We start from the raw sequence: 26,937 nt of genomic DNA on the forward strand, positions 1-26,937 counted from the left end.
AAAGTCTATAATTGAACAAGTTAAGCACACTCACCTTGGACTTCCCAAGAATCTCCATCATAGCATCATCTTTTTGTATGAGCATTTTATCTTAATATTACCATAGTAAAACTATTGCTCAGGCTATCACCTTAGGCAGGGAAAGAGTCACATGAGTGAATGATCTTCCAAATAAAAACTGCATCTACGAAACTAAATGTCAGCAAGGAGGTTGACAAACCCTGCCATGCTAGATTTCTCAATGTAGGGGACATTCGTCCTTTGGGGAAACCAGCAAATATGCATAAGATCTCAAGTGGTACAGTTTAGCAAGTTTCCCAATGCAACTTCTTTTGAGTCGGAATAGCTAGTCCACACAGGTGCTCATGTTTACACGGGGAAACGTTTGTGTGAACTGCACAAACTACAAATAAAGCTACAGAGATTGCTAAGCTCACAGAAGTCGAAAAATGTTTTGCTGTGATTTGGGCCGGGGGGGCAGGATCACATCTGCTTTTATGTGGAGAACTTGGTATGAACTGTCCCTTGCTTGTCATTCTACAAACCAAACCAACACAGGAAAACAAAATCACTTAAAATTTACTTCACTGTATACTTTTCAAGGGGATGCAGGTGGCGCTGTGGGTTAAACCACAGAGCCTAGGACTTGCTGATCAGAAGGTCGGTGGTTCGAATTCCCGTGACGGGGTGAGCTCCTGTTGCTTGGTCCCAGCTGCCAACCTAGCAGTTCGAAAGCACGTCAAAGTGCAAGTAGATATATAGGTACCGCTCCGGAGGGAAGGTAAACGGCGTTTCCGTGTGCTACTCTGGTTCGCCAGAAGCGGCTTAGTCATGCTGGCCACATGACCCGGAAGCTGTACGCCAGCTCCCTCGGCCAGTAAAGTGAGATGAGCGCCGCAACCCCAGAGTCGGCCACGACTGGACATAATGGTCAGGGGTCCCTTTACCTTTATACTTTTCAAGAGTAGAACCAGACAGGCTCTCATGATGTTTCACGGGCACAGAATCTTTGAGGATCAAAAAACAAACTCTTCTGGGATCCCCTACTGTAGCACTGAGGAGCAAACCAAAGTTGCCAGGATTCTCTGAGGGAAGCTGCATGCTTTAAACGTATGGTATGGATGTGACCAAAGTTGTATCTCATAGCAACTGAGGAAGCAGGTTTACAGCTACGTAAAGGGTCGTGGCAAGGATTCACAGCTCTGTGTTGTGATGCTGCTTTAAATCTCCTATGCTGCCACAGGCCTCCTCAACTATGAAAAGAACCAGCGTCATATCTCCCTCTTCCCCACTAGAAAGTTATTTAAATAAAACTTAAGAAAAGGATCCCAGTACTTATACCACAGGACAAAAAAAGGAGACAGGGACATTTAGCTGAATAAAACACATTAGGATTTTATCTCATCATAGAGGGACATTTCACATAAAAGATAGAAAATGTCAAAGGTACAGATAACATTAGCAGCAAAAAGAAAGAGTTAACGGTTTGAACTACCCCTTGCTTCATTAGCTTTTAATTAACATTAATGGGGCATGCTCAACAATCCATCAACTATCTTCTGCTGGAATTAGCATTTTAGCTTCTGTCCTGAACATTTTTATAGTGGTCCCTGGAAACATCGATCTCTTTTAGAATCTTCATCCGTATAAGGAAATCAAACTTACATATTTTTTTGTATGTGAGTTTGTTATTTTTACATACATACACACACATATTCATTGTCTGTGTGACTAGTAACTAAATTATTCAGATTTGTATAGTTCTGGCACGAGAAACCCTCAGGAACTAGCAGTAGTACCAGCGAGGCTGCCTTAGCTAGCACTACACATTATTCATTGTAGGAATCAAACACCAAGAATGAACCAGATCCCAAGGAAGCAAACCTGGGCCTGGGCTGCAGGTGAGGGTTCAACGCGATTCATTGTTCCTTCATATTGTTTTAAAAATAAATGCATCCATAAACCTAGCCTAGCTCTCACCCTGATGTGCTAGTTTTCTATGTGCAGGGCAATTTATTTGCTAATTTTCGAGGAAGGGTTGTGTGGAAGAGCATTCGGTCATTCCATTTTTGATCTCCAGTCTAAAGTGATGCAGCCAAGGCACAGGTTTACCTCCTCAGTGAGAACAATGATTCCTGGCTATCTTGTCTCCTGTATTGGCAGGATCGCATGTGCTACAGAGTTTTGTGTAGCATTTAGCCACGGCCCCAGCAGCCAGAGGGATGGGAAGCTCAACAGGCAGATGGTTATTTGCACTCCCTTGGCTCTGAAGAGCTACGCCCAGAAACAGCAGTAGGAATTACCTCTCCCTCCCCATAGATTTGGCTGATCTTTACTGAAATATTACCTTCTTGGTTCATGGGATTATACACACTTGGGATCTCCCTTATCTCACATCCAGAGGCTGGCTCTCTCTGTACAAAAAAACACAAAACGAAGCTTGTTCCTTTTCTTGAGAAAGAGAGAGTAGAAGTCTGGTTTTTTGGGACAGAACTATCCCACATTCACAAGAATGGAGGGTGAGAGGAGAGAAGGGAGTCTACTGCATTCCTTTTCCTGCGGATTTGTCTTTCCGAATTTAATAGGTGAGGTACTTTATTTCAGAGTATATGAGTGGAAATATGACGGAGCAAGCCCGGTACAGCACAGCAACGCTGCTGAAGATCGCTCGCGGCTTGGTGATCCAGGACTCAGACTTGAAGCAGAAATACACGGCGTAGAGGGCAACAGCAAAGAAGTGGCCAATCAGGACGACAGGCTTGGGTGATAAGCTGCAGGGAAGGATTAAGGAAATGATGAAAAAAGCATTTCACCTTACGAGCAATGTACTAGATTTTACAAAATACTAATCCGTTGTAATGGTTGGGTAACAAAGCCTCTCGAAAGGCCACTTTATGCTTAGCAGGTTGGATTAGATAATCCTCAGGGTCCCTTCCAATTCTATGATTTCTCCCCCTCCCACAACCTTACCTATGAAAAGGTTAGTGTTAACACAGATTGAATGTTTCACTACTGGGTTAGTTCCATCTGCTTTTCCGTTCCAGCTGCACACAATCCCCCTCTGACCCTGAGGCAGGTGTCGAGCCAAACTGCCCTGTGCCTACTCAGGGACCACCCACTCCACCCCAGTGCCAACACTGGATCCATTTGGGGATGGGGCTAATGTTCTTAAGTTCTTAAGACCCCAATTAAACATACTGTGAGGAGAGGAGGAAGGAGACGACACTGCCTCTCCTCCCTGCCAACAGAAAGCAAGAGGATTCAATCCTGCACAGTGCTGCTGGAGTGTTTTTGGATGACGAGCAGGGCAAAAATGAATCACCATATTTTTCACTCCATAAGACGCACTTTTTCCCTCCTAAAAAGTAAAGGGAAATGTGTGTGCGTCTTATGGAGCGAATGCAGGCGGAAGGCTCTTCTCAGCGCTCCCTTTAAAAAGCACCTGTCCCGGTGTCTCCTCCTCCTCTTTTACAGCGAGGCAGGAGGAGGGATGGGCAAGCAAAGTGAGAGCTGCGCAAAGCGGGAGAGAAGCCATGTAAGCTTTAAAGCAAGAAAAGCGAGAGCCACTTACATGCTCTGCGCACAGTTTTTTTTCTCTTGCTTTTAGCCCTCTAAAAACTAGGTGCGTCTTATGGTCAAGTGCGTCTTGTGGAGCAAAAAATACGGTAACTGAATAAGCAAGTAAGAAAGAATCAAGTAACAGGTGATGCAAAAGACTCTGCTCTGCCTAAGGGCGCTGGAGAACCGCTGAGAATACTATTAAGCTAGATGGACAAATACCCTGGCCTGGGATGAGGCAGCTTCCCATGTTCCTGAATAAAAATAAATATTTGGAGTGGGGAGAGAGAACATGACACCTGGCTTAGCTTGTTTGTATTAAGTTATCTGATCATAAAACTTTGTGGACCTGGAAACTACAACTAATCCAGAATGCAGCAGCTAGACTGGTGACTGGGAGTGGTAGCCAAGACCGTATAACACCGGTCCTGAAAGACCTACATTGGCTCCCAGTACATTTCCAAGCACAATTCAAAGTGTTGGTGCTGACCTTGAAAGCCCTAAACGGTTTCGGCCCAGTATACCTGAAGGAGCGTCTCCATCCCCACCATTCCACCCTGACACTGAGGTCCAGCTCCGAGGGCCTCCTGGCGGTTCCCTCATTACAGGGAACCAGGCAGAGGGCCTTCTCAGTGGTGGCGCCCGCCCTGTGGAATGCCCTCCCATCATATGTCAAGGAAATAAACAACTCTCTGATTTTTAGAAGACATCTGAAGGCAACCCTGTTTAGGGAAGTTTTTAATGTTTGATGTTTTATCGTGTTTTTAATATTCTGTTGGGAGATGCCCAGAGTGGCTGGGGAAACCCAGCCGAATAGGCGGGGTATGTATGTATGTATGTATGTATGTATGTATGTATGTATTGTATGTATTTTAGTAGTAGCAGTAGTAGTATTTGATCCCCAGCCCCTCTATGCCTCACTGGTTAAGTGGACTCATGAAAGGTCTCTTTCACATGGTTTCCAAAGAGAGTCCTGCCCTGAACAACAACCTGAGAAGGATTTTATAAACATTTCTCCAACTTACACAGACAGTAATCCAACTGGGCCAGATACGCACTCGCCACCAAGCTTGAAATAAAGGAAACAGGCTTGCCTTAACTGACGCAGATAAACTGCAAAAGAATTAAAAGGAACACTGCTTTACAAGAAAGCACAGAAAATAAGAGTGGAATGAACTACTTAAATGAAGAATAATCTTATAACATACATGGCAACACACACAAGTTTCTAACATCCTGCCCCTCATTTCTTCAGTCTGATATTATGCATTTTTAAATAATCGCCACCACAACAAACTGATGCAGCAACAGTGCCTTATTGTTATTATTTATGCATTTATATACAGCTTAATGTCAAAATACTAATCAGTTTACAAATCCAAAGACCAATTACACAAATTAACACCAATTAACATATAAACATCCATTCTTAAATCACACAATAAAACAATCCCATTAAAACATTCATTAAATTATGCAACGAAACAATCCCATTCCAACAAAACATCAATTAAATTATGAGACTCAGGTGGTGAGATCAACGTAATGCCTGTGTGAACAGGAGTGCTTTCAAAAGCTGCCTGGAAGCCCATACAGGTGGGGCCTCTCGTATTTCACCAGGGGTCACTCCAGGAACACTGGTGCTACTAGTGAAAAAACCCACTTCCGTGTCACCACAAGCTAATGATCATTACCACGGTAAGATTGTCATACGTTATCCAAACTATACCCATGCTAAAAATCTAAGTTTGTCCTCTGATGAATGGATCTAGGCTGCATCTGCAATCTACAAAGCATTCAATGAGACTTAACAACTCTTAATTAATTTATCAATTTATTAATATAATTTATTTGCTTTCCAGGCTAGCATAACCTTCCAACGAAATGCTGACAGTAGACTTTTTTTTTTTTTACGTCCCATAGTCCACTTAGGTACTGATAGAGAAAGTCAGATGGACAGAATACATGTTAAGATTGCCATAAGGATGCTGCTGACATCCCTGATCTAAATACACCTTTAGGCACCAGGTGAAAATTGGCCCTCCAGATGTTTTGGGACTACAATTCCCATCATCCCTGACCACTGGTCCTGTTAGCTAGGGATCATGGGAGTTGTACTCCCAAAACAGTTGGAGGGCCGAGTTTGCCTATGCCTGAACTAGACCTTTGGCTGACAGACATCTGATGCCTTTTTAAACGGTTTATAGGAGGGGGGATTATTGGCTTGTTTCTGTTCTTATTTTTATTATGCATTTTGTGTATTTTATATTGCAATTTTATGTTGTGAACCACCCAGAGATCTATGGGTATAGGGCGGTACACAAATTTAGTAAGTAATAATAATAAATGTCACATGTTCAGAAGAGAAATGGCAGTGCAGAAAAGCTTGTTTTCAATAGCAATCCCATGGCTATCAAACAGTGTGCTCCTGCCTTAGGGGTGGGTGGATGGATGGATGGATGAATGATCAAGGTATAAGTTTGCCACAGTGCAGCTAAAGTAATATGGAGGTGTTCCATCACGTCAACAGGTCTTGCATCACTTAAACTGGAGCAAAATAGATTTATGAAGTGTAATTAACTTTGTTTGTATCTTTTGGGAATGCATTTACCATCTGTTCCAGCAAATAATTCATAAAGCGCCTGAGCAAGGACGTTCACGACAAAGGAATGGGACTTTCGTCTTGTCCAGTAAAATGTCTTCTTTGCCTGCAAAAGGTAAGATAAGGTTACTTGCTGGCATCAGGATGGAACATAACATTGCATACGTAATGGGGTTTACCAGTTTCAATATGGTTTAAGATGGGGGCACTTACTCCACCAAATGACAGAGGAATGGTCTCATGATGAGAAGGGACCTCAAGAGCTTGTCAGCAAATTGTTATCAGTACACCTATGGATCTGCTTTATATTAAGTCAGATCATTCGGCTTATTTCTAGTCTGCTCTTACTGAAGGAAGCTCTCCAGGGCAGAATTCTGTCCCATCACTTGCTACCTAACAATCTGAGATGACAGAAATAGAACATGAGACCTTTTCTGTGCAAAGGCTAGTTAGTGCTCTACCATGGAAGCATGGCCTGCTCCCTTTTTGCATTTCCCCACAGAGAATGCATAATGCATTTCACATTCTTAAAATGGTGCACATGATTTATGGGTACCTCAGTTGGTTAGAGGGTGGTGCTGATAACGCCAAGGTTGCAGGCTCGGTCCCTGTGTGGGACGGCTGCATATTCCTGCATTGCAGGGGGTTGGACTAGATCAGTGTTTCCCAAACTTGGGTCCCCAGCTGTTTTTGGACTACAACTCCCATCATCCCTAGCTAGCAAGGCCAGCGGTCAGAGATGATGGGACCTGTTGTCTGAAAATAGCTGGAGACCTAACCCTGGACTAGATGGTCCTCAGGGTCCCTTCCAACTCTACAATTCTATGACACCTATTTCATCACCCATCACAAACAAGCCCACCATGGTGTCAAAATGTCCAGAAATGTCACATCTCTAAACAGAAATTATAGGAATAGCAGGACCAGGCTTCTCCCAGCAGAATACTTTGTCAGAAACAAAATAGTTTTCTGGCATCTTAAGTATTTATTGCAGCATAAGTTTCCATGTAGTACAACATGGATCACAAGTTACACGTGACAAGCAGCAGTGAGCTGAGCAAGAATCTTATCAGACCTGTTTGCCAATGTCCTCTCAATTCTATTAAGTCCATCATTATACTGTCATGAGTTTGGGGAAGGAGGATGTAGGCTGTATGGAAGATCCTTCTAATTCCTGGATTCAACAAGTGTTACAATATAAGCCAGGCTAGCTTTCCCTAAAGAATCCTGGGGAACTGCAGTTTACCCTTCAGAGAGCTACAGTTCCAAGAAGCCTTGACAAACTATAGTTCCCAGGACTCTTTGGGGAAAGCTATGTGAGTTAAATTCATGGTGGGGTTGTGACCACAGTCCTCCCTTGAACCTGAAAGTTTGGTGTGCAGGTGATCGGAACTCAAGATTCTCTCTAACCTAGAACAGGCAGCAGCTTAAAGTTGCAAAAAAACCCCACCCCCTTACGTGAACCAAAGCCCCCACCCCAAAAGGAAAAGCCAGAATCATACCCATGCTTTTAAGTTGCTTTGGGTTGCCCTGTGCAAAATAAAGTGACTAATGAATGTAATAAAAGAAAAAGAATAAAATACCTCCAGAATAGCAGAATCCTCATACAGGTCTGGAATGGCCTGCAGCAGGTGTCTCCATATCTTGATGTCATTCAGAACAACAGTCATTCCTCCACCTGTTAGAGGGTGCCTCATGTTGTAAGCGTCACCCAGAAGGAGGACTCCTACGTAAAAAAAGAAGGAAACAACCTCTAAAATCAACCACTGTTGTATAGATGCAGGATCCTGGCATTCATTCTAAACTTTTGCACACTTTGGGGTTGGCAGGTGCCACTATCTTTCCTAGCAATCTCTAGATTGCTTCATGCCTCTACTGAGTGAAGTGGCATCATCGTAATGCTAAACAGAGTGACAGCAATGATTCCAACCCTGCCCTCTAATCCCTGGGGCCGAGGGACCATGGAAGGTGCCAGCAAATGGTGCCTGCTGGGTTTCTGGGCATTGAAGGTATAGAAAATAGAAGAATGATTGCACTAAGCACTTAGAGGGGCAGGTGCAGGGGAATTCAGCCCTGAGCTTGAGGTTTACCGCCTCTGTCTTAAAGTCTGAGGAACAACCCCTTTGTTTTCAAAGGCTGAAATCCAAAGAACTATTCCACACCTGAGAGGTTTAGGCTTGTGTTTTGCACCCTATTTGAAAGGGAAAAGTCTTTCCAAAGAAGTTTGGTGATACGGCATTGGTGGATGGGATTCTGTGCTGTTCAAAGCGAGGGGGAACAAAACCCCACTGGGCACGCCCCCACCCTTGGATGGGCAGACCCTTAAGCCTTTCAGCTTTCAATTCACTCTTCTGCTCACAGACCTGATTTGTTTACAGGGGACGGAGGCAGAAAGCTTGCTGGCATGGTCCTCATGCGATCATTCTGCACAGCTATTACGAAAGGCTCCTGTAAGTGCGCTGCAAAAAGAAAAAATGCAAAAGTTCAGTCATTTACAGAACATTCAATCTTTTCATCAAGATTCAGAAGAGAGACATCATTAATACCTAGCTCCAACCTGTCCCCCCAAAAGTGATTAGAAAACTGAGACAAGTTGTTAGCTCTCCTACAGAACTCCGGAGACCTAAAGATAAATCCACTCTGGGGGTGGGGGTGGGGGATCACTTAGAAGTCAATCTGTTGGGATTTCTTTCAAAATTATTGGCACCAACATGAGAAAACATTATGGAAAGTGTAAGGTGTCCTCATGCCAAATACAAGTGAAGTATGGTAGATCTCAAAATGCTTGTTAAAACTAGACTGTTTTGGATAAATAAGGATGTGGGTGGAGCAGGAATCAGAGAGCAACAAGCAATACATGTGAAAAGGATCTAGGGGTCTTAGCAGACCATAAGCTTAACATGAGTCAACAGTATGATGCAGCAGCAAAAAAAAACTAATGCTATTCTAGACTGCAACGATAGAAGTACAGTCATACCTTGGATCCCAAATGCCTTGCGACTTGAACGTTTTGGCTCCTGAACGCCACAAACCCAGAAGTGAGTGTTCCGGTTTGTGAACGTTCTTTGGAACCTGAACGTCTGGCGTGGCTTCTGCAGCTTCTAATTCAGTGCAGGATGCTCCTGCAGCCAATCAGAAGCTGCGCCTTGGTTGTCAAACGTTTTCGGAAGTCAAACAGACTTCTGGAATGAATTCCGTTTGACAACCAAGGTACGACTGTATAGTGTCCAGATCAATTATGAGATGATGGGAGTTGCTGTTCAGCAACATCTGAATGGCCAAATATTCCCCACATCTGATTTATTATTATTATTATCAGTAGTAATAGTAGTAGTAGTAGTAGTAGTAGTAGTGTATCAGGAATATCTTCTGCACACATCTGACTGAAATGATGGGGTGTTGTTCAAAAGCACATCTGTGAAACCCAGATATTCACTGGCAACTTGAAACAAACAGTCTCAATACTGAAGTACAGGAATCTATTCCCAGTACAAAACAGTCAGGTCAGGTAAAGAGACCCACAGCTAAAAAGTTGCAGTTTGCCATTGACAGAGCAAAGACATTTTTAACAGGTGAAGGTGAAACTCCATCAGACTCTTGCCCAAGAAAAAAATTCTTCCTGGTTCTGAAGAGACCCTTGCTGTAAAAAGCAAAACCAGCCTTTCAAGTTTTCTTCACAAACATACAACTTTTCAAATTACCATTTCTGGCTAGTCCCACAGCCTGCTCAATTCCCCTCTCATTCCCTCAGGGGCTCACTGCTCCAGGTACCCAAAGGTGCTCTAAGAAACTCCCAGACTGAGACAGCACAACTTGAGGCCACCCACGAGCAACACCTACACTAGGAAAATGCCACATTTCCAGTATATCACCTGGGGGAAACTGTTGTGCAAGATTTCCTGGAAGTCATTATAAGGAGGAAGATAACGATGCCCTCATGACTGTAACAATGAACTGGTCAAATGTGGCTTTACACCAGCTATTTATCCTTGTGAATGTGTGACCACTGAGGGTAAGTGACGAAGAAACTTGAGATTATGCCCCTGTGCCTCTATGAAATCAGGCATACTTCAGGCATGCCCAATTCCAAGTCCATCATTGACCATGGACAGGATGTAAAAGGCTACCAACATAAGCACTTACACTGCAAAGGGCTATTTTCCACCATCCTCTCCCAGTCACAGCTACCTTTCAACCAAGTCTAGAAACATGAATATTTGCAAATGATAATGCTCCTTGAAGCTTCAACTCTGAGTGCATGTTAATCACAGTTTAGACGTTTAAAGTTTATTTCTTCAATGACGAGGCAATTCTGCATCAAATGAGAGTTGATGCAAACACTTAAGTAGATGGTTTCTTTCACAGTATTGACAACCTGTGCACATAATGCTTACCAGGTAGTTGTGGATAAATCCGTTCAACCATGTATTCTTTAAGGTTCTTTGGCATTTCACCTCGAATGTCAACAAGGACTCTGGTTTCATTGGAAGAAATCTGGTAGAAAAGTACTGGACTAGGATTACCCAGAACAATTTCAGAATGGTTGGCTTTAAACTGAGGTGAATCCTTTACAGTGAAAGAAAGAGAAAAAGTTATTAAAAGTGCCTTCCGACTTACATTTATCAATACATCCCTGGTTGGCCATGAATTCACTGGCCAGTTTTCAACAAACTACTAGTACAGATGCTCATTTCCCAATCTGTAAAATGTTAGCAACAGTGACCACATTTGGACAACCATTCCTCAGCTTGTATGATCCTGGTGCCCTCTTACATTTAACTAATTTCTCCCTTTGCACAAGTCAGAAAACAAACAAGGAAGTCTTCAGTTAGCTATCATTTCTTGTTCCATACAAAGTGGGAAACCATAGTTAACAGAATCTTCTTCTTGGCGATCACTCGTGGCACATAAACACAGTTTTAGCGGTGTATCCGTAGATGGCTGTGGAGGCCATGGTCTGATTTTGGCTTTATATCCTGGCTTGTACCAAAAGCATTAATCTAGAGTTTCTTGTTTCTGACAGAGAAGGAAACAAGAGTTAAATGAATCCTTCCCAGCTTGCTCACTTGCTTGTGTGAAGGGTCAAGTGAAGTGGCTGAGTGCTATTTATACGCTGGCTTACTAAACTACGACTCTCTGGTCATGGTCAATAACTAACATCAGAAGCTGTTGTGAAGATGGATGAAATATGGATGGATAATTACAGGATTTAATAACGACAGAGGTATGACAACATTAGCAATTTAAATGGGACAACTTGGAAACATGCACCTTGATCACTGTAACATTTCCTCTTTAAGCATCCATGCCCAGCCCCAAATACAGCAGCCAATGAGGTTCACAGCAAGGTCAAGCGCCAAAAGAGCAGACAATATGCAAAGGAATTGGGTGGAAGATCCGGAGAAGAACTGGGTGCTGGGGTTGAGACAGGCTGCTTTAGATTTCCCAGCAGCGCACCCAAGGGAAGCCTACGTGTTCCGTTGGGCCTGCCCTCTGGGAAAGGCCTGCCTCCCAGCCCACCTGCTATTGGTCGATTCTGCAGGCAGGCTTGAATCTGAAGCCCTGGCCAGCAAGGCAAGCAGCTATGCCTCCCCACTGGCCGTGTTATCTGAAGCCCCACACCCAGGATTCAACCCTGGTTTACAATGATGGCCCACAATGCCACCACACCATAGATGGTAAGCAGACTAACTGTAAGCTTTGTTGTTGTTGTTTTTAAAAAGTAACACTTACTTTCAAAATTAACCCCACAAAATGAGATGGAACTCTAACTTTGTTGGAGATAAGTTGTTTTCTAAACTTGGAAAAGACACCATCAGCAATAACAGTAAGGGGTGCACGGAGCTCCTGCAATGGGGAAGGATGAAAGAAAAAGCGATAAACATGATAGTGTCATATAGTACAGTAACCCCTTAAGCCAGTCTATCTTCACAGAAGTTTCATTCTCATTTGAAAGTCTGTCAGAGTTCTCAAAAGGAAATTGCACCATATCTCTGAGCAGCAGCTTGTGATGCTCTTCCTTAACATCAACAACACACACACACAGTTAAAACAATTGCATATATAAAAACAATCTAAAAAAAGTTATAAATATAAAAAAATAGAACAGCAGCACATATATAAAATCAATTTCAATTCAGGACAGATGCCAACTGGGATAAAGATTTTAGAAGGCTTTTTGAAAGAGGAACACCATTAGCAGGCACCGAAAACGACACCTGTCTGATCTGCAATGGGAGGGAGTTCCAAAGGATAGTGTTTGTTGCCTTACCAAAGGCCTGATTCTGAAATAATATGCAACAGACCACCAAAATGGGTGGTATTTGCAGAAGACCTTCTCCTGCAGAATGCAATGATTGATTTGATGTATAGAAGATGATATGAACTTTTAGGTATCCTTAGCATACTGTATATCTATGGGTAAAAAGGTAAAGGACCCCTGAACGGTTAAGTCCAGTCAAAGGCGACTATGGGGTTGCAGCGCTCATCTCGCTTTCAGGCCAAGGGAGCCGGCGTTTGTCCACAGACAGCTTTCCAGATCATGTGGCGAGCATGACTAAACCACTTCTGGCGCAACGGAACACCGTGATGGAAACCAGAGCGCATGGAAACAGCGTTTACCTTCCCGCCACAGTGGTACCTATTTATCTACTTGCACTGGCATGCTTTCAAACTGCTAGGTTGGAAGGAGCTGGGACAGAGCAACGGGAGCTCACTCCGTCACAGGGATTCAAACCGCCGATCTTCTGATCAGCAAGCCCAAGAGGCTCAGTGGTTTTGACCACAGCGCCACCCACGTAGCATATATCTATTGAGGCAGCAGTCAGACTATGTTTTTTTCTTTCTGCTTTGGCCCTTAATAAATAACCTTATGACTTTGAAGGGCAATGCTACAAAACATATTTTTCCTGTAAATATACTTTGTAGTCTGTAGACTAGATATGTATTTATGCCATGGGAGGAGAGGACTGAAAACAGAAAACAGATAAATAGTAATAATACTGTCATATAATTTGGCCCTGTGTTTTTAACCACGCTCATTGTGCTAATTTACCTGTTGGGTTACCTTAATTGTTTCCTGCTTTAATTTGACAGAGGATTACTGTGCACCAAAACAACCTAGAATATTTTCCTGTAAAAATATATATGTCTATTGAGCCTCACCTTTGTAGCACCAGTTTCTTTATCTTTGAACAAAATTCCAACAACACGTTCATCTTCTTCAAGCAGCTGAGTCACTGTTCCTTCAATGAATTTTGTACTGGAAGAAAGCAGTTTGTTTATTTGTTTTAATGCACACAATATCCATGGTTCATATTCCATAATACAGTAAGCTAAGCACATTTCCATCTAAAATATACGCTACTAACTTTAATAGGTAGAACCATTCCCCTGAACAGAACCAACTGCACAGGTTGTCTTCCTACTCCTGGGGAGAAAATAGATCCGTATTTAAACAATGGCCTTAAACCAGGGGCAGGCAACCTAAGGCCCGGGGGCCGGATGTGGCCCAATCACCTTCTCAATCCAGCCCGCAGATGGTCCAGGAATCAGCGTGTTTTTACATGAGTAGAATGTGTCCTTTTATTTAAAATGCATCTCTGGGTTATTTGTGGGACATAGGAATTCATTCATTCCCCCCCCCTCGCCAAAAAAAAGTATAGTCTGGCCCACCACATGGACTGAGGGACGGTGGACCGGCCCACGGCTGAAAAAGGTTGCTGACCCCTGCCTTAAACCATGGTACAATTGTGAACAAGCTTCTCCCATACCTCATAGATCTCTTGCAGCTTCTTCCCGCCTGCATGGAACCTGCATGGCTCAAACAAGCCATGCTATGATTTGCCATGTTGTCTGAACCAGGACTGTGGCTTGCATGAGCAGTTGGCAAGAAATTAACCAAACTTTTCTTATAAACCAATTGGATATCACCCCATGAGAGAGCTGTGGGACGCAGTTAATGATAAGCCCTAGTTTACCTTAAACCATTCTTTAATTTTCTTCCAAAAAAAAGCAAGAACTGACTAAGATAGAAAATAAAATCACATTATAACACTAAAAATAAAAAACAAATTTAATAGCAGAATAAGCAACCATATCATTAAAACTAAAGCAACAGCAAATTAAACTAAGGGGTATTCAAGTCTCAATACATGAGGAGGAAAGAAGAAAAAACATTATAGCAGCCCACATCAGGTCAAAATTTGTTCAGTGCTGGAGTTAGGCAGGCCTGCCCAGGAAAGGCATTCCACAGGACAGGTATCACAACTGAGAAAGCCCTGCCCTATTCAGCTGGCAAGAGGTACCTGGAGAGAGTTTCAGAAGTAGGACAAACATGATGGAAAAAGTCAGTCCTCTCTAGGCAAGCTATTTAGAACTTTAAAAGGCAAGAATCAGCAACCAATTGATCATGGAAACAAATACATAGCCAGTGCAGACTGAATATAACTGGCATGGTTATGTTCTAGCTACCTTCCTCTAGGCAAGAATCTGGCAGCGGCAGTTTAAACTAAATGAAGTCTCTGAACACTACTCAACAGTAGTCCCACACAGAATGCATTGCAATAATACAGCATGGAAGTTATTAAAACACGAATGGCTGTGGCTATCTAGCGTAGTGACTATTAAAGGTAAAGGTAAAGGTACCCCTGCCCGTACGGGCCAGTCGTGTCCGACTCTAGGGTTGTGCGCCCATCTCACTTAAGAGGCCGGGGGCCAGCGCTGTCCGGAGACACTTCCGGGTCACGTGGCCAGCGTGACGAAGCTGCTCTGGCGAGCCAGCACCAGCGCAGCACACGGAAATGCCGTTTACCTTCCCACTATAAAGCGGTACCTATTTATCTACTTGCACTTAGGGGTGCTTTCGAACTGCTAGGTGGGCAGGAGCTGGGACTGAAAGACGGGAGCTCACCCCGCCGCGGGGATTCGAACTGCCGACCATACGATCGGCAAGTCCTAGGCACTGAGGTTTTACCCACAGCGCCACCCGCGTCCCGTCATAGTGACTATTAAAAATGCATTATTTCATACTATGGATTTGTTATGCAGCACACGTGCCAATAAGGTTGGCCACCACCAAGCCACAGGATCTGATATATTCTCTCCTGATCCTTTCTGCAATACTGACTCAGGAAATCTTGCCAATAGCCAACCCAGAGGATTGAACAGTTCATGATTCAATATATGTGCTGTGGGTATGAAGGTAGGTGGGGTATATAAAACTGAATACTCATCACAATGTTTATCCTTTCTCATAAATGTATTTTAAGGGTGAAAGATTACTTTAAAATGAGTTTTTAATCTGATATTTTTAGGGCTGCATGTGCTGTATTTCTAATTTCTCTCTCTTCACTAAAAAGCAGATGCAGAGAGGATTGAGACTGGGGCTGAAATATGGAAATAAGAGGATTAACTCTTTAACTCTGCACCATGGTCCTGATCAAAATTCCATCCCATCCACCCAAAGCTATGAGCCATGAAAGGGAAACAGAAGCATAACATGAGAAAGCCTGTATACATTCTCATACAGAGCTAATGGCAGCCCCATGAGTCATCTGCATCAGGGCGTCAATACAGAGGAAAGAGTTGAACCCTTTTCCTCTTGCCATAGCCCTGATCTAAATCACTTCCTGCAGCTCCTATTAGCAATTAGAACAAAGAATACATCATGTATAGTTTGACCATGGTACAGTAAAATCAAACCAGGACATTTTGCAAATTAGTGGAAATGCAACTTTCAAGCAGCAGTTCCGTTCAAGTGGGAGGGAGCTACGTGACCTAACCATACTTCTATTCGGATACATGTATATTTCATTTTGCTTCAAGGAGGGAAAACACCTCAGTTTCCAGTTTCCTGGTGTCGCTGTTGCACAACCAGAGACGGTATCTAGTTGCACCTCTATTTACATAAATATACTGATGCCCAGTTACTCAACAGACTCTGAGCTAGTTACAATCAATTTTAAAAACTGGAAACACTATTAAATAGACTTAGTAGTTTTCTAAGCAATTCAGACTTCAAAGGAAGCTTAACCATGGTTTAGAATAGAAGCAGACAACTCTGGCCCTGCCTGTTGTTCTCTTATAACCTCTAAATACTGGTCATGCTGACTGGGGCTGATAGGAATTGTAGTCCAGCAATACCTGGAAGACCATAGGTTCCCCATTCCTGATTTAGAATATTGTCTGAATTGATAAACCATAGCTTGCAATTGGCTGGAAAGTGAGAACTGGAAAATATGGCTTTAAATTTCAATCAAAATGTTTGCTGTGATATTATTATTTTTAATTATTCGGTAGGTCTGGAAGTTGAGTAAGGAGGGTGCCTATCTGACCTCAAGTGGAAGTTCCAGTTTATTTTCTTTCAAGTGCCCAAAATGACTAAAGGTAAGCATGCCTGTTTGGGTGGTGCAGTAAAACATGTCTGTGGCTGAGTTGATTTGAGGAATTACTCGCATGACTATATAAGCACCAATGCACTGCTGATGGCTGGGATGCTACTTCCAGTTGACATCAGACCACAAAGGTGTTATTCAAGTGATATAAAAGGAAAAACAAAATAAACAAAAAATAAAAAATAAATTCAACAAGATGGAAGGATGCACTTAGTACATCAGTCAGGCCTAGAACTGCTCATTCAGTAGATGCCTTATTATTTTAAGTTGCCGTTCTTACTTGGGTTCTGCCATGGCTGTCCTTCGGAGACCCATGATGAAACGCCCATGATGAAACGCTATTCCACTCTGTATCTGGCCATCCGTTTTGGCAGGGAAAGGAATTTCAACTTCTGATTTACTTTCTAGGTCATGAAGTACATAGCCGTTTATTGCGTGAGCATCAATCCCTTCCACAACCTCTGCAAAATAAATGTCAATACATTAGGGAAAGTGCAGAGTTGAGGGCAGTATATGAGAAGGATACATATCAAGTTGCCTCAAGAACATACATTTAGATCAAGCATTTATTATGTTATACGCACCAGGAATATGCAATGGAAATTCTCCCCAACCATGAAAAGATATTTTGAACATTCTTCAGAATCTTAGAATCTAAGAATTTAAGCTGAATTCAGCCAATAAACCATGTATTATGTCCTTCTAGATGTTCAACAACTACCCTGTTTTCTACAGTCCCTGATAAGCAGCAAAAACAAGGGGTTTACCGAGTCCCAGGTAGGTCATATATGAATCATATATGGCTTCATTCAGTGTCATAGGTCTCATGTACATTACTGACAAAATTAAACAATAGTGACAGAGGAATTTTGTAATGTGGAAAGAAATGGAAACTCGTGCACCCCCACTCCTGTCAGAAGTCACCCCAAATCAAGGAGAGGCTAGATTCTAATTTCAGCCTATAGGCCGACATATATAGAGAGGTTTTTTTTGGTATTATGATATTATAAAAGGCATAGATGAAAGGCAAGGATCAGGCTACCCAGCAAATTAAATAAACAAAGTGGGGCAACAAGCACATCAGAACAATGAGGCAGGATTTGTGATTTGCTAACATACCTCCCAGGCCCAGGTCTTTCAGAGCATTATATCCCCCTGGTTGCAGCAGTTCTCCAACTATCCTGTCAGGTTCCTTCAGATCCCTCTCAATTACTGTCACTTTTCTTCCATCCCTTGCCAGTACTGCTGCCAAAGCAGAGCCAAGCACACCGGATCCCACAATGATAACTTCGGGATCACACGGAGGGTTGAGATTTGAACCCGTAGTTGTCTCAATTGTGCTCTCAGGTGAGGTACCAACTTCCCTTCTATCCTGCGTAAAGATGAAGCCATAAGCAAAGCAAAACAAATGCATTTTAGGCTATTGTGATTACCATTTACTTCAAGGACTTGGGCTGACAAATGTCACAAAAGCACAGCATATTGAGGGAGAGAATTCTGTACATGATATATACATAGAGGAACGTGAGCTACATATAATGCTCTTGGATGAAACTGATTATCTTCACTCATTCCAGTACAAGTTCAGGTTCTGTGACAGAATCAGCCTTGGGTGCCCCGGTGGATTATCTTCTTTAGGAAAGGAATGGAGGAATGAGAACTTGCTGATTCCCCTGGATCTCTCAGCGACCTTTGATACGGATGGCCACAGTATCTTCCTGGACCACTCCTGGATGACCTCAATGAATTGGCTACAATCATTAACATACCAAATCCCATTGAACACAGTAGGAATTACCATAGTGCCAAGAAACCATGCACAGAATTGCACTTGTAGTTCATTTACATTATGTGCTCCTCAAAATGGCAAGGAAGGATGTTGTTTCTTACCTACATATGCTAGATATAGGACAGATACCCTCTCCCTAGAAAGCTACGAGGGGAAGGGGAATCTGAAATCCTAGGAATGTATTACAAAGGAGCTAATGTTTGAGAATTTCAAATAACTGTTATTAAAATCTCTTATCAAGCTACATAGTTCTGAGTGTTGAGCTTGATTGAATACAAAACCGATGGAAGCTGTTGCAATTTCCCAAAAACTGAACGTTCTAGATCCCTCTCCCCCAGTTTGGGAAGTGCTGGCTTAAGTAGATTTCCATCACCATTCAGGAACACAAACCTGCAATCTGATTTTCAAAAAGAAATTCCCCCTTCAGAAATCCCCAGTATTAAAAACAAATTTCTCTGAAAGGTGCAAGATGATTGTTTTAAAACATAGGAAAGAGATCTCAGTCCTGGGTTGTCATGCTAAGAGCCAACATACCTCTTTGGATTTCGGTTTCAACACCTTTGGAGAGCCTGCGTGGAATTTAGTCCAGAAAAAACCAAGGAGAGGCACAGCGGCAAGAAAATTAGAGAGCATTCCACAATGGGGTTGCCTGTGCTTCTGTTGCTTTAGTCCCCATGTCCGGTACCGATAGGACAGCAGCAAACCAATAAAGAACACCAGCATGGAAATCAGGACCTCCTTGTTGGCATAATTCAGCAAATCTCCACATTTCTTATAGACATAGATGAAAGAGGCAATGCCCAGAAAAGTCCACATTGTGGAAGAAGGGTGTGCTGTCTCACAATCACTGCTGGATTCCCCCCTTTTCAAGCTTGATTCTGAATAAAGTTCCTTGAACAGGGCTACACACACCCCGTACAAATTGCGTTACGAAATTACAAAGATCCTCATTTCAAACCAAAGGAGGAGAATTAAAAAAGTGTACTGCAAATCCAAAAAGGTAAAAAAGAAAAATGCCAAGAAATTTAATACAAAACCTCTGTGGTCACAAAAAGCAGTTCCTTGGCTTAGGCACCAGGCAGGAAAACATAGTGGATTTGCAGCTCCACCTATCGCCACCCGCTATTTCTAGGGTCAACATGTCCCTAGAAATGGCATTGTTCATTTAAATTTCTTCAGCCATCTGCTGGTTTCTGCCAGGACACGTATTTTAAGGCTCTTGACCCTTCAGTCAGCAGGAATACCTAAACAAACAAACAAACAAACACCCGGGAAGGTATTGCGTGTGTTTTAAAAATGCAAAATGTCACAATCCAACAAGGGAATCGGAAGTGTATCTCCGGGTCCTGTGCTCCTTTCCCTCCTGCTCCTTCGTAAGCGATTCTCGCTTCACCTGTGAACAAAAACCAAAAAGTTACTAAAGAGAGCGCGTGCCAGCCACCGCCATCCCTGCCAAAGTGGCTGGTGGGCTTTGCAGGTCGCACACCTGGTTGGCAGGAGAGCATGCCATCCTTGATAAAGGTGTGGAAATTTAATTCACAAGAATGAAGAACTGAAACGCATACATACATGAAAACCGGGGGGGGGGAGGGTTTCTTTTAAAAAAATATTAAAAAATGCGAGGGCTGCTCCTCTTTCCCTCAGCGACCCTGACAGGATTTTTCTGACAGGAAAAGGGCTCGTTCCTTTCGCCTCCTCCTAGATCCGTGGATGGCGGAGCTGTGCCGCCCTCAGCCCCAAGCTCCTCCGGGAAAGAGACCTGGGCTGTTGGTCCTGTTTGATGGCCTCTCCTCCTCCACCACCTCAAGGAAATGGCTCGCTTATCTTCTCTGCCATCGTCTCCTCACGGCCGCTCGCCTCCGCCCTCGCCGTGCAAAAGGCTCGCTTGGCGACCAAGGATGCTCTGAGCAGGTGAGGAGAGCGGAGGCAGGCGGGAGCGAGGCCACGAGAGAAGAGGGCGGGGTTATGCTAATAGCCGGCTGCCGGCTCAACTCCTGCCTTCGCCTCGCGCTTTCCACGGCCCAGCCCCTCTTGGCCAATCCGCCGCGCTAAGACGAGATGGTGCTATGGCGCTCGGGCCAATGGGAAGCGGCGGCGGGCGGGGTTTAGCGTCCCGCCGGAGCCTAGTGCGATGTGACGTGGGGCGCGAGAGGTTCGGCGTTCGCGGATAGGCGGAGAGAGGAAAGAGGGGTGGGAGGGGGAAAATGAGGTGTTTGCCGTTGCCATGGAGCCGAATAGGGAGAGCGAAGCTGGACAGCGTCCCTTCCTGAGACGGAAAGTGTGGGTAAGAGGTTCAACGGGCGTCTGGGAAAGGCTTCAGGGTGCTTACTGCGCAAGTGTTTGGAGCATGCGCAGTGCGGAAGAGTGGGCCTCCTGCCCTCTCGCTGGCACTGTGATCGCAACGCTGAGGGGAACGTGCCTGAGGAACTGAAGCGGGGAGGGAGGGCGTGCGCCGCGCGGCAGAATAAAGAGTTTTTTGTTTTTTACATTTAAGCCACGGCCTGTGCTCCTGAGCATGTGCAGAGTGCGCTTTGCATCACCGCCACAGAATAACTCGCAGGCCATTCGGGACAGAGGAGAAGGAAGAAACTGACACGGCCCGGCATACTTCTGTAGTCCAGTACCACTTGGTTCCTCGCTTTTAAAATACGTAAAAGATGAGGGGCAGAATAAAAACTTAACGGACGGCGAAGCTTTTAAATAACAACGAAGAGGTGGGGCCGTGCTGCTCAACCAATCGCAAGGCCGGGCGAGGAGCGCCTGACGTCACGGCGTCGCCGAGAGGACGTCGAACGACCGCGCGCCCCCGCCTGGGCCGCGGTTCCGTTGCCATGGCGACCGCGCGGCGCTTGGGACCGGGGCGGCTGGCGCAGGAGGCCGCCGCGCTCGCTGCCGTCGTCCGGGGCTCCGTGGGGCCTCGAGGAGGGCACGTGCTGCTCACCCGCCCCACGGGGGAAGTGCTGCTTTCCAGGGACGGGCGGCGCGTGCTGGAGGCCTTGAACGTTGAGTCGCCCACGGCCCGGTAATCGACGGTCCCCGCTCCGCCCTTCCTCCTCACGAGCAGTTCCGTGGTCTAGGCCGCGTCGTCCGCGTGAAGGACTCGGGCGGGCCCCCTCTCTGGGGTTTCGGGGAGGGCCATGGGCTTGGCCAGGGCGGCGGCCGCCCCGCCTAAATCCAGGAAATAAAGGGAAAATGCTTAAAGTAGAAATGGTAAAAGTTTTTGACAGGTTTTCTGAGCGCTTCGGGGTGTCAAAAGAAGTAATTCGAAGCAACTGTGGTTGACACATTGCATTCCGAATCTGGTAGACAGATCCAGACACGGGATGGTGACAGCTGGGTGTCCTGCCTCCCCCCCCAAAAAACCCCCCCCATAAATCCTGGCTACACCCAGGAGGAGGAGGAGACAGTGTGGACTGCAAATTTTCCACATCGACCACATCACCTGTTTTTAAGGTTTTCGTTTAAATTTTTAGCACTTCAGAAGATGCTGCTCAGGGATCTCCCCTGCCCTGTCTAGCATTGCTCCTCAGCATATCGTTGTGAAATTTAGCTCTGTCTCACCACGACTTGCAACTTAGGTGCGCATACTATTATTATTATTAGTTGCCGGCCCACTCATGAAAGCAATGAACAGGGTGGTGATACAATGACTACTGCAATCAACACAATATTTTTTATATATTCATTTTTCCATGTTCTTTTTATTTTATTTTTTTATTTGGTTTGGTTTTTCAAATGACAGTTTTACAATCACATACCCAACATACAACATAAACAAGATTCCAAAGAATCTCCTGAACTTCCCTCCTCCCCTTTGTGGGTCCTATTGTTTAGTCTTTTCCTCCTGCCTAATAATCCAAATCTTTTACATCTCCATTATATCAAAAAAATCACCATTAAACTACAAGTGTTCTTCCAATCCTACTAACAATTTTAACTGTTTACAATGGTTTTTAAGATAAATTATAAATTTTCCTTGACACAAGTTCTTATTACCAAGGCAGCTATCTGTAAACAAACAATAAATGTCCATAAAATGGCAAAAGTAGTTTCTTTCCCAAATAGGTTTTATCTTAAACAGTAGCAAACATGGTAAATAAAGAGTTCACTTGTAAAACAGTGCTCATTTCTTCTCTTTCCAAAATAGATTTTATCTTGAACCATTGCGTAATAGAGAGTCCACTTGTGATATACCAGTGGTTCAGTGCTTCGATGTCGTTACATAATCCAACGTTTCATCACTAAAGCGCTTAGTTATCGAGTTTTGTAATAAATAATATGCAAGAGAAGATGGTATGTAAACAACTTAAAGCAGGGGTGTATCTGTCCCCATCTGCATGTTTCCATTGGGAGGAGCATTGTCCTTCAGTTTGTTAAACCTTCTCCTTTCCAGCTGGATACTGGTGCCCCTGTGACTGCCCTTCACCCTAAGATCCCAGGGCAGGTTACACCAATTGAAATCTAATGCTAAAAAAAGCTTACAATCATAGAAATAAGGTGGGCCCTAAAAATGTACATCTCAAGTGTCAAAGGGCTGCTCCCATCCAAATAGCTCAGAGAGCCATAATCTATGACTTCCCTCACAAAGGCATCATTTATTTCAGTTGTTATCATCCCATGTTTATCATGGTCAAAAACACAAGAAGTCACATGCCCATCCACCTTATCTCCTAAACTGAAAGGCAGCATTTTCTCATAGGGGAGTTTCTCGAGACCCTTAATCGCTTTTGCTGGTGTTTAGTGCACATTTTCCACCAACGTCTTTTTTAAGGCATAGTGAACATAGAAACCATGACCTCCACACTGAGGCAGTTTCACAGAAATATTGCCCCCCCCCTCACAGCCTCATAGTTGCCAGTGGCCCATGTATGGAATCTGCCCACAACCATTGTGTTTTCAATGTCTTAGTACAGATAACTCGCATCTCAGGAAGGTTGTAATGTATGATGTTTCGTTGTGTTTTTATTGGAAGGTGCTCAGTCACAATCTGGGTGGGTGGAATAAATAAATAAAAATGGAAACCCTCTGTTCCCCACTTTCCATTTATTTATTTCCTGCACACCCAGCTGGTTTTCCTTGTTTCAGGCTCTGGGAAGGTCCATGGGAGGGCCCTGGGAATCTCCCAAAGGCTTCTCCCAGAGGCTGGTAAGCAACGAAGCACCTTAATATCTTCTGGGAAGGATGTGTGGGAGCTCTCAAAGTGTCCCAGAGGCCCATAAGAAAGGCTGTGCCTTGCTTACCAAAGTCTGGGAATGTTGAGTGAGGGCCCTGGGAGCTAGACCCTCTTGCCACCTTCCCAAAGCCCAGTAAGCAGCCCCCTGACTTTGCGCAATTTTGCGTTTAAAATCAGATCCCTAGAACCAAACTCTCACTTAGGTTGCAAGTTACTTGTATATTGGGATCTTACATAGAAACTGTATTTTTGTTTTTCTGCTGTAGACTTGTAGAAAAGAAATAATTCATTTAGAGATATTTCAAATATAGTAAGTTCGCAGTCTACACAGGGGTTACATTCCAGGGATCACGCCTAAAGCCAAAATCATGTATAGTCAAAACACATTGGGTTCAGTCTTGGGTTGGATTGCCAAAGTCATTTTTCCTGGAATTCCACCCCCTTTCTGCTCATATGTATGTATGTATGTATGTATGTCATGTGTATAGAGCTGAATGTGCACAAGTTAAATGCACATAAGTTGTGGGCTTACTTTAAACCATTTGTTTCTCCTTGGCTTTTAACAGAATGATGATTTCATGCATTTCCACGCATTGCAATTTGACTGGGGATGGTGCTAAAACGTTCATCGTAATTCTCTCCGTTTTACTTCAAGAACTTGAAAAACTTTTTAAAGGAGGTAGTCCTTCCTGTTATGAGAAGATCCAAGGAAGAGAGAATTGTAAAGAAAATTTTTACAGACTGAAACAAGTTTCCCAGCTTCTTATAATGATCCAGATGGACATTCTAGATTACATAGTGACAAGAGACCTTGAAAAGCATTTTCATTCAGTATTTTCTGTTTCTGATGAAGAAATAAGTATGAGCACAATAGGGTTGGTACTGGAAGCTTATTTTTCTGGGAAAGTAGGAATCAATAGACAAAAGTTTCTTTCCCAGTTAAGCTGTGATTTCTACTTCAGAGTTACTGCTGGTAAAAATAGGAGTGAAGTCCTGTGCTTTGTGGATGACTGTTTTGCTGAGTTGCATACTACTGTGACAGGCCTTCCTGTTTCAAGTTCAAGAATCCTTGATGGGCTTATTCTTCACAGAGACTTTGCTGTGTACTGTCCTGCAGACGGTGACAAAAGAGTTCTAGTTATAACAGAACCTATCCAGCCTGCTTATTCTGACTTGGGTGCTGAAGTTGTCGTAACTGCTGAAAATCAACATGGGGCATCTAAAACCTGGATTACAAAAAGAACAGAAGCTGTTCTAAAGCACATGCGGGACAATGACATCAAGGTTATATTGTCAAGTGTAAAACAACAGGAAGCTGTTCATAACTATGCAAAAAGCAGTGGCATATCTATTGTAGAGTGCCTGTCCCCAGAGGAGATATCTCTTATCTACAGGATCACAAATATTTCACCTTTTAAGCCATCTTTCGACAATATTCACACTGAAATCACAGAAGCCGCTGTTGCAAAATTTTGCCAGCCATTGTACCTTGGCACCAAAAGATTTGTCCATATAGGCTTTGAAAGGACATGTGCCCTTCAGCTCCACTGTGTGATTCTCTGTGGGCCAGTGCATGGGGTTACTGAGCAACATGTTTGTGCTTTTCATGGCGCGTTCAAAATGTTGCGACAGATGTTTACGGTTGTTTGTCTGACTGAGCAAAACCTCTCCGAAACACTGCATAATAGTCAGCAGTGTTCTGATGCACAGCAACATTTTGTAGAGAAGCACACTGACTGCGGTGAAGTTCACGCTTGTGCCAAGCAGCCAAGACCTTGTGGGTTTGAAATGGAAGAGGACTCTGTTGTTTCTGCTTCATCGGTAGACAGAGAGTTGGCATGTTCATCCATTCATCTGCCTAACTTGGGCGTAGATTTGGCGCATGATGCCATGTGCTCAGAACTACATGAATGTGAACGTGATTTAGTTGACGTGCAAAAGGTGTCTCAGAAACGCAGTCATCCAAAAGGAATGTTGAGAATGGACGGGAATGAATCACTTGCGAAAAATCAGCTTGCTCCTACCAGAGCAGAGAGAAGCATCAGTTCCAGAAATGTACTTGTGCATCCGCAACCCACTGAGGACAGTTGTACCAGGCAAGGCCGTGGCGTTAAAGAAGCGGATAATATCAGAAGCCATATTCAGAGTAATTCCAGCTCTTACCTAAAGGAGGGATCAGTTTTGCCAGTCGGTGGGATATTCGAGATACTGTTACATCACTACCTGTCCTGCTATGCAAAGCGGTGCCAGTCAGCAAACGTATCCATTCTTTGTGCTGTAATTGCTGATGCATTGCTCAGTGTTCCAAAAACCCTCTCTAGGGCACAGAAAAGGGATGCTTTTCCTCAGCTCTATCTTGAAGTTACCAGCGCTGTCAGAAATAATCGACCGCTTCTGCCAAATCAAGAAAGGTTAGAATCAGTGTCCTGTAAGTACCAATTAGTGGCTTCCATTCTTCAATGTGCAGCTAGGCTTTTAAGTATTGATCTTATTGTTGGCATTAAGAGGTTACCTCAGAAGACCGAAGAAAGCGATTCAGAAGATGATCTGTGAATAAAGGGTTTTCATATGCATGTGATGCAGTTGCTAGAACCAGCTACGTCCTTTAGTCTTCTTTAGTCCAGGGTACTTCTATGCAGCCCCAGGACTGTTCAAATCCTAACAGAAAGGTAAAGAGAGGGGACATTGGCTGCAAATTTTCTTAAATCCCATAATGTATTTCTGGCCGATAGATTGGATGTAGATTTAGGCAAGGAATTGTGACACATTGAGGCTGCAATGCTAAAGTCACCTATCTAGGAGTAATTGAATTCGTTGGGACTTACTTGAGGGAGGTGCTTGGATAGGTGCCCCAATCCAAATTTTAGAGAGCTCATTTGGAAGGAAATACTGGCGATGATGAATGCTTTCTGGAAATGTTGGGGAAACTTGCTTCCGCACTACATAGGTTGAGACTGATTTAGCATGTTTATCTGTCTTAATAAACAAAACTTTAAAAGCATGCTATGTTAATTTTATGCCTTGTATAAATACCTCCCCAAAATTCCAATAGTCAAAAAATGGTTGAACTGAAATATTTGATCGGGGTGTGTGTGTGTGTAAAAGTCCGCTTTGTATGGTTTTAATGTTATATTCAGGTTCAAAATTTCACCTGGGAACTATTTGCATTGGAGTGGTTATATATTTTTTAAGATAAGACAATAGGATACACTTTGTGTACACTGTTTAAGGTTGTGTCCAGTGTTGTCTTCTATTAGCAAGGAACAGCTCCTCCCTAGAAACAGCTCCCCACACCCTGATCAAACTCAGGAGCCGAACAGATAGCCAAATGACTCAGCTATACAGCTGCAAATAAAATGTTTTAAGTGTGTTGTAAAGTGCATTATACAAATGTGGCACTAGATGGCGATTGTGAGCTATG

General features: G+C 43.7%; 2 protein-coding genes across 2 annotated transcripts; one reads left to right on the forward strand and one right to left on the reverse strand.

Annotated features, from left to right (window-relative positions):
• Window positions 1-1,375: 1,375 nt before the first annotated feature.
• On the reverse strand, window positions 1,376-20,309 carry SQLE (squalene epoxidase). The gene is made up of 12 exons (XM_081012665.1): window positions 19,913-20,309; window positions 18,878-19,736; window positions 17,674-17,926; window positions 16,835-17,015; window positions 13,325-13,421; window positions 11,894-12,007; window positions 10,555-10,726; window positions 8,524-8,619; window positions 7,744-7,886; window positions 6,170-6,266; window positions 4,584-4,671; window positions 1,376-2,771 (listed from the first exon to the last, which is right to left on the reverse strand). Exons 2-12 carry the CDS (start codon window positions 19,157-19,159, stop codon window positions 2,579-2,581), a joined length of 1,716 nt encoding a protein of 571 aa, XP_080868791.1. The 5' UTR covers window positions 19,160-19,736; window positions 19,913-20,309; the 3' UTR covers window positions 1,376-2,578.
• Window positions 20,310-21,158: 849 nt separating this feature from the next.
• BBS10 (Bardet-Biedl syndrome 10) lies at window positions 21,159-26,517 on the forward strand. Its single transcript, XM_081012622.1, has 2 exons — window positions 21,159-21,365; window positions 24,083-26,517. The coding sequence occupies exons 1-2, from the start codon at window positions 21,175-21,177 to the stop codon at window positions 26,067-26,069; spliced, it is 2,178 nt and encodes a 725-aa protein (XP_080868748.1). The 5' UTR covers window positions 21,159-21,174; the 3' UTR covers window positions 26,070-26,517.
• The last annotated feature ends 420 nt before the right edge of the window (window positions 26,518-26,937 follow it).

The sequence above is a fragment of the Podarcis pityusensis genome (assembly GCF_964106645.2).
Source record: "Podarcis pityusensis genome assembly, chromosome: 7".
Taxonomy (NCBI): domain Eukaryota; kingdom Metazoa; phylum Chordata; class Lepidosauria; order Squamata; family Lacertidae; genus Podarcis; species Podarcis pityusensis.

What these genes read in the sequence shown, in the direction of transcription:
- SQLE (XM_081012665.1), bottom strand. Translation starts at nt 19,159, where the DNA reads ATGTGGACTTTTCTGGGCATTGCCTCTTTCATCTATGTCTATAAGAAA. An exon ending in AAGAAACTGGTGCTACAAAG is followed by an intron (nt 12,008 to 13,324) that starts GTGAGGCTCAAT and finishes TCCCCATTGCAG; the next exon opens with GAGCTCCGTGCACCCCTTAC. An exon ending in GTCCCCTGTAAACAAATCAG is followed by an intron (nt 7,887 to 8,523) that starts GTCTGTGAGCAG and finishes TTTTTTACGTAG; the next exon opens with GAGTCCTCCTTCTGGGTGAC.
- BBS10 (XM_081012622.1), top strand. Translation starts at nt 21,175, where the DNA reads ATGGCGACCGCGCGGCGCTTGGGACCGGGGCGGCTGGCGCAGGAGGCC. An exon ending in GTTGAGTCGCCCACGGCCCG is followed by an intron (nt 21,366 to 24,082) that starts GTAATCGACGGT and finishes GGCTTTTAACAG; the next exon opens with AATGATGATTTCATGCATTT.